The sequence below is a fragment of the Schistocerca nitens genome, chromosome 2 (assembly GCF_023898315.1).
Source record: "Schistocerca nitens isolate TAMUIC-IGC-003100 chromosome 2, iqSchNite1.1, whole genome shotgun sequence".
In the NCBI taxonomy this organism is placed as follows: domain Eukaryota; kingdom Metazoa; phylum Arthropoda; class Insecta; order Orthoptera; family Acrididae; genus Schistocerca; species Schistocerca nitens.
In genome coordinates, this window is record NC_064615.1 from 626197885 (window position 1) to 626214463 (window position 16579).

The 16579-nt window shown below is 38.7% G+C and overlaps 1 protein-coding gene across 1 annotated transcript in view; it reads right to left on the minus strand.

Annotated features, from left to right (window-relative positions):
* Window positions 1–15652, minus strand: part of LOC126235210 (glycerol kinase-like) — a 197799-nt gene extending 182147 nt beyond the window's left edge. Inside the window, exons 1-3 of the mRNA XM_049943941.1 lie at window positions 15575–15652; window positions 15218–15476; window positions 14873–15090 (exon numbers count right to left, since the gene is read on the minus strand). Of these exons, the coding sequence (XP_049799898.1) occupies window positions 14873–15090; window positions 15218–15476; window positions 15575–15652 (555 nt within the window). The remainder of the gene's footprint in view (window positions 1–14872; window positions 15091–15217; window positions 15477–15574) is intronic.
* Window positions 15653–16579: the final 927 nt, after the last annotated feature.

The following is a 16579-nucleotide window of genomic DNA, read 5'->3' on the forward strand; positions in this document are numbered from 1 at the left end:
ACCTTCCTTCAATTGGGCCAACTGGCGGTGAATCGAGGAAGTGCAGTACATACTGACGAAACTAAAATGAGCTCTAACATGGAAAGTAAGCGTTTCCGGACACATGTCCACATAACATCTTTTCTTTATTTGTGTGTGAGGAATGTTTCCTGAAAGTCTGGCTGTACCTTTTTGTAACACCCTGTATAGCTTCCTTTCTTTTTATGAGACATATTGCAAACATTCTCAATCTCTTGTTCTCCAAGTAAATATAGTTCCAGATTTTTAAAAAAATTTATACATGTATACAGGACGTAACAATAGAAGATATTTCTGTTAGCGACTGAGGACGGTGTGCTGAATAACATTACATCAGTATTTACTTCATTTGCAGACTAATAATTCTAGCTACTATGAGTAGTATGTCTTAGGTTGGTTAGTACCTCCAAGTACATGTGGCAAGAGCAAACGATCAATGCTTAGTTTTTCCTGAGCAGTGAGTCCGGTGTTGAAGTGCGGGACTGTGGATGCAAGGGATCTGATCTATACTCTGAGGTGAGTTGCAACCATGCAGAAATCATCAGATTGTAGTCATCCTTTCTGTGATTTATAGTTATTACGTTGACGTAATACTTTCAAATCACTTACGTGTATGTCCATTATAAATACATTACGTTTTAGCAGGTAGTTGGCAGTGGGTCCAGTGCTGAAGTGTTGGTGCATAGATGCAAAGGGTTTGATCTATCCTTGCAGGTGTAGTTCGCTTAGTGATGCAGTTGCAACCCTGCAGAAAGTATCAAGCTCAACAAAATAGAAAAGGCAAAGAGCGGAAAACACACCATTTTACCTTTCGTATCAGTAGTTTGGTTCTGATGACAGATGCTAAGTAAGTGTTGTAATTGCAATTAACTTTAGCTGCCCACACATATCTCCCTGTTCAAGTAAGCATAGCTTAGGATGAGTGCCCACCCTCCCTCCTCCCTACTGCACATGCAGCGTCACTGCCTGGTGATGCGGCAGAAGGGGCATGGGCAGAGGAATGCATCTACGAATCGTGCTATTGAACTATACATAATGCAATGTGTAGATTGTGCAATAAATTTACTAATTTTTTAACACTGTTTATGTTTACTTATGTAAAAAAGATGTTCCATTCCCAACTTCACCCTTTCAGGGGTCTTTTTTTTACTGTCTCAAGTAGCCTATGTTACTTCTCACGGTTCAAGATATCTCCGTACAAAATTTTATCTAAATTATTTCAGCAGTTTGTTGTGAAAACTTAACAGGCAGAGTTACTTACACATTGAATAATATTATTATGGAAGTACGGATGAAACATCTTTTGGATTGTACAGGGTGGCATAGATAAAAGTAGGCTGCATAAGTATAAAGGAAATGCAGTGGAATTACAGAAATGAATGGGCTTACCATTTATTTACAATGAAAAATATACTGAAAAATATATTTATAAAAGATACTGAAAATGACCCCTGCAGTGTCAATACACAGCTGTGCACTTCATATTCAGATACACCTGGTGTAAAGCTCGGATACTGAAGGTGGCAACTTCATGGCTGATTTTGTCTGTCAGTTCCTTTAGTGTGTTTGGATTCATTTCATAGATCTCCCTCTTCAAATGTTCTCATAGAAAAAAAATCACATGTTATTATATCTGGCAAACATGGTGGCCATAAATGTTTGCTGACAGCTCATTCCTCAGTGAAGACATCATTGACTCATTCCAGGGATACCATATACATGTGGTGTGTTGCTGGAAGATGGAGCACTACCTTTCATATTCAGTGCGTTGAGCACAAAATGTATCAAAAATTTTAATATACGCAACAATGTTGAGGGTAGTGTCAAAAAAATGCCAGCTTAATGATGCACATTCCTGTTTCACTCTACCAAATACCAATTTTTTTTAGTCATGGAGTGGTTTCTGACACACAGTGTTAGGGTTCTCCACTGCCAAATACCATAGGTTCTGTGAATTCACATGACCGGAAGGATGAAACCATGCTTCATCACTCATGATGTAAAGGAAAGGGTCTAACAAACCATCACTGATGGTATTCAAAAGCCACATGCAGCAGTCTATGCATTTCTGACTATCATCTTCCTATAATTTCTGCACAGCTTCAAATTAAGACTTTTTAGTACCTGCTGGCAACACCTCCTACTTACATGTGCCTGTTGGGCCAATTTATGTGTACACTTCTGCAGGCTCTGATTAATCCTGCGACGAATGTTTGCGATAACTTCTGGTGTGAGAACTGAAGGAATTCTTTGTTGTTTTACATTTTGCAAAGATCTGTAGGTACACCAGTTTTTATACATACTCTGTATTGCTCTCTTTGCTGGTAGTCCTCTATCCTGGTACTTGACCCAAAAAAATTTTGCAAATTTCCTTAATCAAACCTGTTTTCACCTATGCTTCTACAATGAAAATTCTTTCTTCTATGGAGAAAGTCTTTTGCAGACCATAAAGTGAAACAGCTGTATTCATCGATGAAACAAACTGTAGTGCTGACAGAGGAATGCTGACAACAGATTATTGCATAAAACTGAACATTGTTGCAGCTGTTTACTCTACTTCAGAAGTCGAAATATTGCATTTGCATTCAAAGGGGAGGCAGGCTGCTTTTAACTGTGCCAACCTGTATAAACACTGTATTTGTTTGTTGAATCACATTAAGTAGAACATATCAACCAATAAAACAATTTTCACAAATGTGATAAAAGTTCAAAAGTTAAAGAGTAAATAACTTATTCAAGGAGTAAATTTTTTCCCTAGTTAATGTTATATCCTTCAAATCAATAAATATCTTGTGCTTCACACTTTCCAAAGTAGCTCATGTTCTTCCTAAGGGTTCACGCTACCACTATACCAAATTTCATCAAAATCGGTTGACTGCTCTTCTGCAACTATTGTATTGTATTGTAATAATACAATACAAAACTATGCATACAAGAGCTTCAACAGATTGGAAATAATAGACAACCACTTGCAGTCTACAGGTTTATTAAACTTTGACCATGTTTTCAACGCTTTTAAAGCTGTATTCTTTAGAAGGTATTGTAGACAGAATCACATATTATCTATATCTTATGCAGGAGCCATTGACTCTGTCTACTAAATGTGTGTATCACACAAATCATGTGATTAAGAAGATGACACTCACATGTACTAGACAGAGTCAATGACTCCCACATTGGATATAGATAATATGTGATTCTACGTACTATACCTTCTGAAGAATTGTCAAAACCATAGTCGAGGTTTAACAAACCTGTATTTTGAAACTCGTTGGCTGTCATTTCCAATTCACTGAAGAATTAATTTTGCAATTATAATTTTAGTGTGGATGAGAAATCATTTGACTCTTCTGCAGTACAATCTGCGTTGGTAAGCACTTGACACCAAGGAATAAAATCTAACAGCATCATTATGTTGAAGCATGCCCACAACAAATGTGGGGCTTGTAGTGTGATAGAATCTTCAATTGCAATGTTATCTTTGCAGCCTGAGAGATGTACGACCAATTTTTTCTTCTTTTTTAAACATAATTAAGGAGTTTTCACTCATTATGGTCAGTAAAATAATTTAAAAAATATTAATTTTTTGCGATTCATGTTGAATCATTGGGCATCGAAACAACATCGTCACAAATATATCATTGGGAGAGAATCATCATCGCACCAGTCAGAGTGACACATTCAGCTAACAGCCAGTGACTGCGAGAAGTTACCATCATCATGTTCACTTTCCCTGTGACCATTATTACTGTAATTGTAATTTTCTTTTTTTAAAGGGGCATGTAATAGATGTACGAATTTACCTTTGTAATGTTTCATTCCTATCATGTATGTAGTAGTGAAAGGTTGTTTGCCCTGTAATATACTGAAGACCATTTAATGTTGATAACAACAGAAACAAATTTATTAATTGTGAAGTTATGTTACTGTAAAATGGAAAAATAAATATTTTTATTAGTGAGAACTGCAAATAAATAAGCTGGCTAACAGAGTTTTATTGGAAGTTAAATGACTGGTGAATAAAGTGAAATGTTTATACTATTACAAAGTACAAAACAATAAGAACAGTTCACTGCTGAACTATTAATGTGGAAAAATTTACAATCTATTAAATTCATACAGTTCTTAAATATTAAAATTTAGGTAAAAGTAAACAAGGAATGACATGCAGACACTGTATGAGATCTGTTCAAAAAATTCTGGACATTCTTAATTTCAAGCCATGGTGTGTTGGAGTGAAATGCGGTTGGCATCCCTGCACACCCCTGTGTTAAACATGTAACTGCCACAGATATCATTGTTGTATGTCTATTAGTTATTGTTCAGTGCTGTATTGAGTAGAACATGAGTTAGAGGAGCAAAACATCTGTATTAAATTTTGCATGAAACTCAAGAAAACCTGTATAGAGATACACCGAATGATGCAGAAAGCATACGGTGACGAGTGCTTAAGCTGTACTCAGTGTTACGAACAGTTCACATGGTTTAAAAATGGCCGGACAGATGTTGAAGAAGACCTCAATCAGCATGGCCTTCGACGTCTACCAATGACGATCACGTCAGGGATGTCAACAAAATTTGGCATGCCAATCGAAGACTGACTGTCCAAGAGATTGCAGAAGAATGTAACAATTTAGTTAGATAATGTCATGAAATCCTGACACAGCATCTTGGCATCCACTGTGTGGCTACCAAGTGCATCCCATGGTTCATGAGTCAAGACAAGAGAGATCTTCACCTCGCAATCTGCAAAGAGCTTTTGAATTGCACAAATGAGAACAAGCTGTTCCTTAAGAGAATCATAACTGGTGAAGAGATGTGGGTCCATGGTTATGATGTTGAGACCAAGGTTCAATCTTCACAATGTGCCAGGAAACATTCTCCAAGACCAAAGAAAGCTCGTCAGGTCAGGTCAAATGTCAGCCATATGATCTTTTACAGAAGCTCAAAATTTAGCGTGGACTTCAATGTGAGGTGCTTATAACAGTTTCCCTACTGAAACCTTGTCTTGAAACCTGGCAGAAAATCCAAAGAGGTTCTGGTCGTTCTTTGACTTTGAAAGATTAGTTCATCGTGAATTTGTGCCACAGGGAAAAACTGTTAATTGATGGTACTATCAGGATATGTTACAATTCCTGCAAGAAATTGTGAGAAGGAAATAGCCTGAAATGTGGCGAGACAATTCATGGCTCTTGAATCATTATAATGCACCCACACATTCATCCCTATTGGTGCATGACTATTTCATAAAAAACAAAATCATTGTCCAGCCTCATCCTCTGTACCCTCCAGACCTGGCCCCTGCAGACTTTTTTTTACTTCCAAAATTGAAAAACTCATTGAAAGGACAAATATTTGTGTCAATTGATGAGATAAAAGAAAATTAGCAGATGGTACTTTGCGTGATCCAGCAAGAGGCATATCAAGACTGCTTCCAGAAGTGGAAATGGCATTGGGAGTGGTGTATCAATTGTGAAGGAGAGTATTTCGAAGGAGACCATGCACAGTAAGCGAAAGGTAAGTGTAAAAAAATTTTGTGGACAATTTTCCAGAATTTTCTGAACATATTTCGTATATTAAACAACAAAAAAAAGCATGCCGGATTAAAATGAATGCAATATCTCCAAGATTGGCAATCTTTTACAGAAGCTCGAAATTTATCGCAGACTTCAATGTGAGATGCTTTTAATAGTGCCCACAATGAAACTTTGTCTCGAAACGTGGCAGAAAATCCAAAGAGGTTCTGGTCATACGTAAAGTATGCTAGGGACAAGACACAATCAATGCATTCTCCACAAGTTAGCAATGGAAATACTATTGATGACAGTGCTGCCAAAGCAGAGTTATTAAACATAGCCTTCTAAAATTCCTCCACCAAAGAAGATGAAGTAAATGTTCCAGAATTGAAATCAAGAATGGCTGCCAACTTGAATAACTTAACAGCAGATATCGTCAGAATAGTAAAGCAACTTAAATTACTTAATAAAATCGAGTCTTCCAATCCAGACTCTTTACTCACATGAAGTGTTGAGTGCTATCGACGAGGGATTTCAAATCAATTCCGTATTTCTAGATTTCCAAAAGGCTTACGACACCATACTTCACAAATGGTTTGTAATTAAATTGCGTGCTTGTGGAATATCATCTCAATTATGCAACTGAATACATGATTTCTTGGCAGAGAGGTCGCAGTTTGTTGTAAGTGATGGAAAGTCGCCAAGTACTTCAGAAGTGATTCCTAGTGCTTCCCAATGTAGTGTTATAGGCCCCCTGCTGTTCCTTGCCTATACAAATTATTTAAGAGGTAACCAAAGCAGCAGTCTTAGATTGTTTGCAGATGATGTTGTCATTTATTGCCTGCTAAAGTCATCAGAAGATCAAAACAAATTGCAAAACGATTTAGAAAGATACCCGTATGTTGCGAAAACTGGCAATTGAACCTAAATAATAAAAAGTGTGAGGACACCCACATGAGTGCTAAAAGGAATCAGTTAACTTCAGTTAAAATAAAACTATTAAATCTGAAGGCTGTAAATTCAACTAAATAACTAGGAATTACAATTACAAACAATTTAAATTAGAAAGAACACATAGAAAATGTTGTGGGCAAGGTGAACAGAAGACAGCATTTTATTGGCAGAACACTTAGAAAATACAGCAGATCTACTAAAGAGACAGCCTACACTACACATGTCCATCATCTTTTGCACTACTGCAGCATGGTGTGGGATCCTTACCAGATAGGGTTAATGAGGTACATAGAGAAAGTTCAAAGAAGGGCGGCACATATTATATTATTGAGAAATAGCAAAGAGAGTGTCACGAACATGATACAGGTCCTGGAGTAGACAACAATAAAACAAAGGCATTTCTCGCTGTTGCAGGATCTTCTCACAGAATTTCAATTACCAACTTTCTCCTTTGAATGCGAAAATATTTTGTTGATGCTGACCTTGACCTACATAGGGAGAAATCATCATCACAATAAAATAAGGGAAACTGGAGCTTACACAGAAAGATATAGGTGTTTGTTTTTTCTCACCCTGTTCAAGAGTGGAATAACAGAATTATTGTGAAAATGCTCGAACAGTCCACGGGTGTACTGTCGGTCCATAGTGTCCAATGGGCACAATATTTCGGCAATCAGACATGTCACCATCGTCAGGTGCGCTGACAAACTGAACTACTGAAGATGGGCGGCCGTCCTAAGTCCCCTCCCCCCAGGAGGTGTTCTCCACGGTCCGCGCCAGAGGCCGCGTATCGGCAGTCGCTGAGAGGCTGGTGTCGGCGTCTGTGGTGGCATCAGTGTAACTGCCTCATCCGCCCTGGTCGTTCGTTCGTTTTCTTTGCTGAGCCTCTTTTTAATTAGACTCAGTGTTGGTTCCCATGCCTTGCTGAGGTTATAACCGCAATCTCTGTTGATGAGTCCGTCCCTGGTACGAATTTCGATAGCCTCTCTAATGACACTGTCCCAGTATTTAGATGTCTGTGCCAAGACCCTGGTGTGTTGGTAGTCCATTTCATAATTTTTGGACAAACAGTGCTCTACAACTGCCGACTTGTTGGGGTACATAAGTCGGTGTGCCTCTGATGTTCTTGGCAATGATCTTCGATGGTGCGCACTGTCTGTCCAATGTAAGTCTTCCCACACTCACAGGGAATCTGGTATATGCTAGCCTTCCGCAAACCAAGATTGTCTTTAACACTTCCCAATAAGGCTCATGTTTTATTGGGTGGGCAAAAGACAGTTCCTACTTGGTGTTTCCTCAATATACATCGTATTTTCCCCGATAGTGCGCCAGCATACGGTATATAGACGGTGGCTATCTCTTCCTCCGTGGCTTCGTCCATCTCCACACGCTGTACTGGAGAGGTGGGGTGGTGAGCACGTCTGATCTGTCATTCCGAGTACCCGTTTTTCTGAAATACAGTTTTGAGGTGTTCCAGCTCAGCTCATGGGGCAGACTCTCTGTGTCCGAGATGGTGCACGCCCTGTGCACCAGTGTTTTTAGTACCCCATTCCTTTGCGAAGGGTGGTGGCAGCTATTTGCATGCAAATACAGTTCGGTGTGCATTTTCTTCCTGTATACCCCATGGCCCAAGGTGCCATCCACTCTTCTTTTGACCATGATGTCCAGAAATGGTAAACTTCCTTCTGCTTCGGTCTCCGTAGTGAATTTGATGTTCGCATGTATGGAGTGGAGCGTGTTCGGAGCATGGAATGTCAGATCCCTTAATCGGGCAGGTAGGTTAGAAAATTTAAAAAGGGAAATGGATAGGTTAAAGTTAGATATAGTGGGAATTAGTGAAGTTCGGTGGCAGGAGGAACAAGACTTTTGGTCAGGTGATTACAGGGTTATAAATACAAAATCAAATAGGGGTAAGGCAGGAGTAGGTTTAATAATGAATAAAAAAAATAGGAGTGTGGGTTAGCTGCTACAAACAGCATAGTGAATGCATTATTGTGGCCAAGATAGACACAAAGCCCATGCCTACTACAGTAGTACAAGTTTATATGCCAACTAGCTCTGCAGATGATGAAGAAATAGATGAAATGTATGACGAGATAAAAGAAATTATTCAGGTAGTGAAGGGAGACGAAAATTTAATAGTCATGGGTGACTCGAATTCGTCAGTAGGAAAAGGGAGAGAAGGAAACATAGTAGATGAATATGGATTGGGGGGAAGAAATGAAAGAGGAAGCCGCCTTGTAGAATTTTGCACAGAGCATGACTTAATCATAGCTAACACTTGGTTCAAGAATCATAAAAGAAGGTTGTATACCTGGAAGAATCCTGGAGATACTAAAAGGTATCACATTATATAATGTTAAGACAGAGATTTAGGAACCAGGTTTTAAATTGTAAGACATTTCCACGGGCAGATGTGGATTCTGACCACAATCTATTGGTTATGAACTGCAGATTGAAACTGAAGAAACTGCAAAAAGGTGGGAATTTAAGGAGATGGGACCTGGATAAACTGAAAGAACCAGAGGTTGTAGAGAGTTTCAGGGAGGGCATAAGAGAACAATTGACAGGAATGGGGGAAATGAATACAGTAGAAGAAGAATGGGTAGCTCTGAGGGATGAAGTAGTGAAGGCAGCAGACGATCAAGTAGGTAAAAAGACGAAGGCTAATAGAAATTCTTGGGTAACAGAAGAAATATTGAATTTAATTGATGAAAGGAGAAAATATAAAAATGCAGTAAATGAAGCAGGCAAAAAGGTGTACAAACGTCTCAAAAATGAGATCGACAGGAAGTGCAAAATGGGTAAGCAGGGATGGCTAGAGGACAAATGTAAGGATGTAGAGGCTTGTCTCACTAGGGGTAAGATAGATACTGCCTACAGGAAAATTAAAGAGACCTTTGGAGAGAAGAGAACCACTTGTATGAATATCAAGAACTCAGATGGCAACCCAGTTCTAAGCAAAGAAGGGAAGGCAGAAAGGTGGAAGGAGTATATAGAGGGTTTATACAAGGGCGATGTACTTGAGGACAATATTATGGAAATGGAAGAGGATGTAGATGAAGACAAAATGGGAGAAAAGATACTGCGTGAAGAGTTTGACAGAGCACTGAAAGACCTGAGTCGAAACAAGGCCCCGGGAGTAGACAACATTCCATTAGAACTACTGATGGCCTTGGGAGAGCCAGTCATGACAAAACTCTACCATCTGGTGAGCAAGATGTATGAGACAGGCGAAATACCCTCAGACTTCAAGAAGAATATAATAATTCCAAACCAAAAGAAAGCAGGTGTTGACAGATGTGAAAATCACCAAAATATCAGTTTAATAAGTCACAGCTGAAAAATACTAATGCGAATTCTTTACAGACAAATGGAAAAACTGGTATAAGCGGACCTCGGGGAAGATCAGTTTGAATTCCGTAGAAATGTTGGAACACGTGAGGCAATACTAACCTTACGACTTATCTTAGAAGAAAGATTAAGAAAAGGCAAACCTACGTTCCTAGCATTTGTAGACTTAGAGAAAGCTTTTGACAATGTTAACTGGAACACTCTCTTTCAAATTCTGAAGGTGGCAGGGGTAAAATACAGGGAGCGAAAGGCAATTTACAATTTGTACATAAACCAGATGGCAGTTATAAGAGTCGAGGGGCATGAAAGGGAAGCAGTGGTTGGGAAAGGAGTGAGACAGGGTTGTAGCCTCTCCCAGATGTTATTCAATCTGTATATTGAGCAAGCAGTAAAGGAAACAAAAGAAAAATTCGGAGTAGGTATTAAAATTCATGGAGAAGAAGAAAAAACTTTGAGGTTTGCCGATGACATCGTAATTCTGTCAGAGACAGCAAAGGACTTGGAAGAGCAGTTGAACGGAATGGACAGGAAAGGAGGATATAAGATGAACTTCAACAAAAGCAAAACGAGGATAATTGAATGTAGTCAAATTAAATCGGGTGATGCTGAGGGAATTAGATTAGGAAATGAGACACTTAAAGTAGTAAAGGAGTTTTGCTATTTAGGGAGTAAAATAACTGATGATGGTCGAAGTAGAGAGGATATAAAATGTAGACTGGCAATGGCAAGGAAAGCGTTTCTGAAGAAGAGAAATTTGTTAACATCGAGTATAGATTTAAGTGTCAGGAAGTCGTTTCTGAAAGTATTTGTATGGAGTGTAGCCACGTATGGAAGTGAAACATGGACGATAACTAGTTTGGACAAGAAGAGAATAGAAGCTTTCGAAATGTGGTGCTACAGAAGAATGCTGAAGATAAGGTGGGTAGATCACGTAACTAATGAGGTGGTATTGAATAGGATTGGGGAGAAGAGAAGTTTGTGGCACAACTTGACTAGAAGAAGGGATCGTTTGGTAGGACATGTTTGAGGCATCAAGGGATCACAAATTTAGCATTGGAGGGCAGTGTGGAGGGTAAAAATCGTAGAGGGAGACCCAAGAGATGAATATACTAAGCAGATTCAGAAGGATGTAGGTTGCAGTAGGTACTGGTTGATGAAGAAGCTTGCACAGGATAGAGTAGCATGGAGAGCTGCATCAAACCAGTCTCAGGACTGAAGACCACAACAACAACAATGTATGGAGTTCAGGTGTGTAAGGAAGTCTAGGAGCTTGCCCCTTCCATGGGGCCATATCACGAAAGTGTCATCAACATAACGTAGAAAACAAGTAGGTTTCCATTTGGATGACCCCAAAGCTTCCTCCTCGAAATACTCCATATAGAAATTTGCGACCACAGGCAAAAGTGGGCTCCCCATTGCAACTCCTTCTGTTTGCTCATAGTATTCTCCTTTAAACAGAAAATACATGGAGGTCAGAATGTGCCTGAAAAGGTCTGTCGTCTTCTCGTCAAATTTCTGTGCAATGAGCTCAATTGACTCTCGAAGAGGCACCCTGGTGAATAATGAGACAACATCAAAACTCACCAGGATATCTGAGTCTTTCAGTTTGAAGTTCTCGAGACATTTTACGAAATCCATAGAATTCCGAAAGTGATGAGGGCATTTACCCATGTAAGGGTTTAGTAGTTCTGCCAGGTATTTGGCCAGCAAATATGTAGGTGCCCTAATGTTGCTGACAATTGGTTGTAACAGCACCCCTTCTTTGTGGACTTTAGGGAGTCCATAAAGTCTTTGCGGTACAGGTCCTTGAGGTGTTAATTTCTTGGTGACACTCTCTGGTAAATCTGCGTCTTTGAGAAGAGCTCTAGTCTTGTTCTCCACCTTCTTTGTGGGGTCAGCATTGATCTTTCTCTAGGATTCATCACTTAGCAGGCTCTGCATCTTCTCAGTGTAGTCCTTATGGGAAAGGGCAACTGTAGCATTGCCTTTGTCAGCTGGTAAGACAATCTCAGGGCTCTGTCTCAGGTCTCAAATGGCTGCCCTCTCCCTGCTGATAATATTCGACTTGATCAGTTTAGTTCTCGTCAGAGCACGGCACGGCATGTTTCCCAGCGCAATTCTTCAGCTGCTTCAGGTGGTAGTCGCGCAGCAACCTGTTCAACTGCACAATGTTGAAGAATCACATTGTGAAAATGGTTTGATTAGCCCTCTGCCTGGCACTTAAGTGTGATTTGCAGAGTACCCACATAGACGTATATGTAGAGATGTATTAAAGATTGTGAAAAATAATTTAACAGAAATCTTAAGTTAAATGGTACCTCAGATGTTGAGAAAAAGAATAATTCATCGCTGACACTAAATCAACAAAGAAGTAATAAAGTCCATCTCTGGTTGATACTATAGCAATGAAAAGAAACTAATTATTTGATTGACTGATGAGCCAGTTATATTAAGGTACAGATACTAATAACAAATATTCCTGGCAAGAACCTGTGACTACTTGTAACACACCCGGGAGTACGAATGGGTGGGGTGGTTCCTTATACTGGCTTCTCGTTTCGTGACCGTGCGCCCTGTCCACACCACGTACCTGGTAATCCCGCGGCGGTTGTATAGTTCTGCTCCACAGCTGGCTGTTGGCTTGCCTGAAATTATCTATCGAAATATGCAAGCGGGTTTAGGGGAGCCACTCAACGTTAAAACACAACACTGTTCTTGTCGTGACTTGGCAAGACAGCCAAGCCACTAAGAGATAGCCGAAAGGCACGTGTTTAAGCTCACGCAGGCTGGCGTGAGATCTGGAACAGTTAAAGGAGTTGAGTCTAGTAAAAAGAGTACATAGCTTCTGGAATACTTAACTTTAATCCATAATTGGTAAACATCGGTCTGACGGTACATGCATCACAAGATAAATAGCCAATGATAATGGTGCCTTGCTAGGTCATAGCAAATGACGTAGCTGAAGGCTATGCTGACTATCGTCTCGGCAAATGAGAGCGTAATTTGTCAGTGAACCATCGCTAGCAAAGTCGGCTGTACAACTGGGGCGAGTGCTATGAAGTCTCTCTAGACCTGCCGTGTGGCGGCGCTCAGTCTGCAATCACTGATAGTGGCGACACGCGGGTCCGACGTATACTAACGGACCGCGGCCGATTTAAAGGCTACCACCTAGCAAGTGTGGTGTCTGGCGGTGACACCACAGTTCTATGCCTGGTATGAACATCTATATTCTGAGACGATGTGGAAACCACAGGTTGCACTGTTTGCACCCTAAATCGTAAATGTTTATCCCAATTAACAATCTTGATGATTAACAGTCCAAAAATATAATTCAGACGAGCATACGCGTAACCGACACGACGCGGGTGATTGTTGATGATGCGGAAGCCGAATGATCGAAAGCAAGTTCTTACGCTCGTCACACATACAGATACCTGGTAACAGTCCTCCTTGTCACTAGTAATGATATAACACTATTTGTAAAGTTAATTTTTCAGTTCTCAGTTCTCACTTGTACGAGCGTGCGCATAACCGTCGCGGTGTGGCTGATTGTTGATCATGCGGAAACGCGTTGATGGAACACACGTCCTCACGCTCGCTACAAATCACTGGAACTTGATTGCACTCTTTTGTGGTAAATAGTATTACTGATTCACATTTGTTCATTCTTGGTGAGACCGAACATGGCGCGGATGATTGGTACTGTGCGACACGCAACGAGAGGAAACACAAATACGTTATCAGCGGCACTGCTCATTTTTTAATTACATCTTGACGCACTTTCTTCTGAATTACTTCCATATTTAATCACTTTACTGTAATAGCACTTGTAGCAACACTTCAACCTGAATACTAACAATGCTTCTTACATGTAGAGCTACACACTACACAACATAACAGTCCCGTGTACCGCACTCGACTATCTACAGACACGGCTGCCGACAAAGATTCTCCACAACTAAGCCAGTGATATGACAATACACTTGCATACTGACATAATAAATAAAATAAAATAACATATTTAATATGTAGTGGGATGAAATATGATGTTTGCAATATGCAAACACATGGTCCCATAACAATGAGGCATATTTTGAAAGGCTTCCATTCAATTACCCTACAAGAGTGAAAAATTCATAATGGAGAAAGAAGTTAGATAGGGAGATTCTGTTTCACTTAAATTATTTTCTACAGCCTTGGAAAAGGTCTTCACGTAATTAACCTAGAATGAAGAAGGAATATGCATAAATGCATAACATGTTTAAATTTATATTCAGTATTAACAAATTTCTGTTTCAGAAACGTTTCCACTGTTTCTACCAGTCCAAATTTTATATCCTCTATATTCCTGCTGTCACCACTTAGTGTGTTGCCAAACAGGAACACTCATCTACTAATTAGTGTCACATTCCCAAAACAAATTCTCTCGGCATCAACTGATTTCATTTGACTACATTCCAGTGACCTTGTTTCACTTTTGTTGATGTTAATGTTACAAACTCTTTCAAAACAGAATCATTTCCATTAATCTGATCTTCTAAATCCTTTACTATCTTTGACAGAAAGACAACGTCAAGGACAATCCTTAAAATTTTTTATTTCATCTCTGTGAACTTTAATTTCCTTTGCAAATTTCTCCTTAGCTTCCTTTACTGCTCACTCGATGTGCAAATTTAATACCATTAGGAATAGGCTACAACCCTGTCTTGCTCTCTTGTCAACTATTGCCTTCCTTTGAAGTCCTTCAGTTATTGAGCTGCAGAACCATTCCTGCACAAGTTATAAACTGTCACACTCTTTATTTTATTTCTGATAATTTGTGTGGATAATATTGTTTAGCTAAAGGCAGTTAAAATTTAATATGAAGTTCACAACTCTTTTGTTTATTTAATTTTTAAAAAAATATGGAGACAGTTGACAAATTACAAGTATCTAAAATTGGAATTGTATTTTTGGTACTTTGCAAATGAAATGTTGGTATACATAAGGCTATTATTGTTGCAATATTGTTTAAAAATGTCAAAGTTTACCCATACTATCCAGGTATCGACAGTGCCAAACATGCACTTTTGTTCCCTAATTGCCTTTCGAATTTCAGGCACATTTTCTATCATCCACCTTATTTTCAGGGCACTAAATAATGTACTAATGGGAAGGCCACAAATAGGTTTCAATGCATTTTTGTCGTTGTGAGGAACTTTTGCCAAAACATTGTCTATTAATGATGCTGCCCGTATGTCAGACCAAACTGAAAAGAGAAAGAAATGTTCTATCATCAGGTGACATATCAACTATTTTAAAATCTAAGTGCAAGAACCATACCATTCAAGGATACATTGCAATAACGCAGAGTTAGAATAAAACATTAGGCTTACCAATTGCATTGTAAAGTGGCTGGCCAGTTGTTGAATCCCACAGAATGGATGTCTCCCTTTGATTTGTTATACCAAGGGTCACTATTCTACTTATGTCAATACCCTGTTCTTCCATTTTGAGAAGAGTTTCACTGATGCATTTTCTAACAAGATCAATAATCTCCATTGGATCCTGCTCCTGCCAACCCTCATGAGGACATATTTGTTTAATTCTTTCCGTATGGTACACAATCTCCTCCCATGTTTTTGAACTAATCAGCTGCAAATATGCAACAGTCCTGCACAATGATACAAAGCAAAGAATGAAATCAAACAACAGTGTTTTATAAATGGAGACTGAACTTTCACAGAGCATACCACAAAACTTGCAGTATTAGTGCCTTCATTTATTACTCCAATCAAAGGTGATGAATCTTCTTCTGAGGACTCAGTCATTCTTCTTACAAAAAATCTAAATCCAACTGTAGATGATTGGAAACAATTTTTTTAAATCAAGTTCTGTAAATGACTTTTTATAAATTTTTGCTATTATTTCAAGTCAAAGCTAAGGATAAATCTGAAACAGTAAAATATAAAAGAGGAAAAAAACACAATGGCATTAAATTTGTGATATTTCATAATACATATAAACAGATATATCTGTAGAGCTGTGAATATGATGACTGTACTACACATAATGCAGAATAGCATTCAGTGATAGCAGAGTCTCTATTATTAAATCCAGTCACCCTTGACTGATGTATATAGATTTAATTCCATCAGTAAGGTACAGCTATTAAAAACTACTGACAATTTTGGAAGGAGGAGAGTATCCTCACTGGATTCTTTCCTCATGCTGCAAGATTGTAATATCTGACAGATGGGCCTCAAATTACATGCAAAATCATTAACACTAATATTATTTTAAACTGTAGACATATTAAAAATTTTGGTCTATGCAACATTATTCACAAAAACATATGAGCAGCTGTCAAAACATCTGCCATACAATACACATAACCATCTTTTAGCAATAAAATGTTGCAGTAAAGTACATAAAATGTTGTTAATAGGTCAGTACCCATAGATATAAAAGGACATTCTGTAGCAAAGTACTTACATTATACTGTTGTTTATTGTTTCCAAGTACTCAATAATTTTGTCATTGATGTATTTGCATGAAATAATGAGAGAAAAGAATGGCTTAAATGCTCCAAAATGTTTAAAATTTCATGTTACAGCCAAATGGGAAAACATATACACACATTGTACCTAACACATAAAGTAATTATTCATTCTAGAAGAAAGTTACAGATACATTAAGCACAGAAAAGAGATGAAAGAAAAAAAGACTTTTACTGCAGATTAACCATTATACACAAA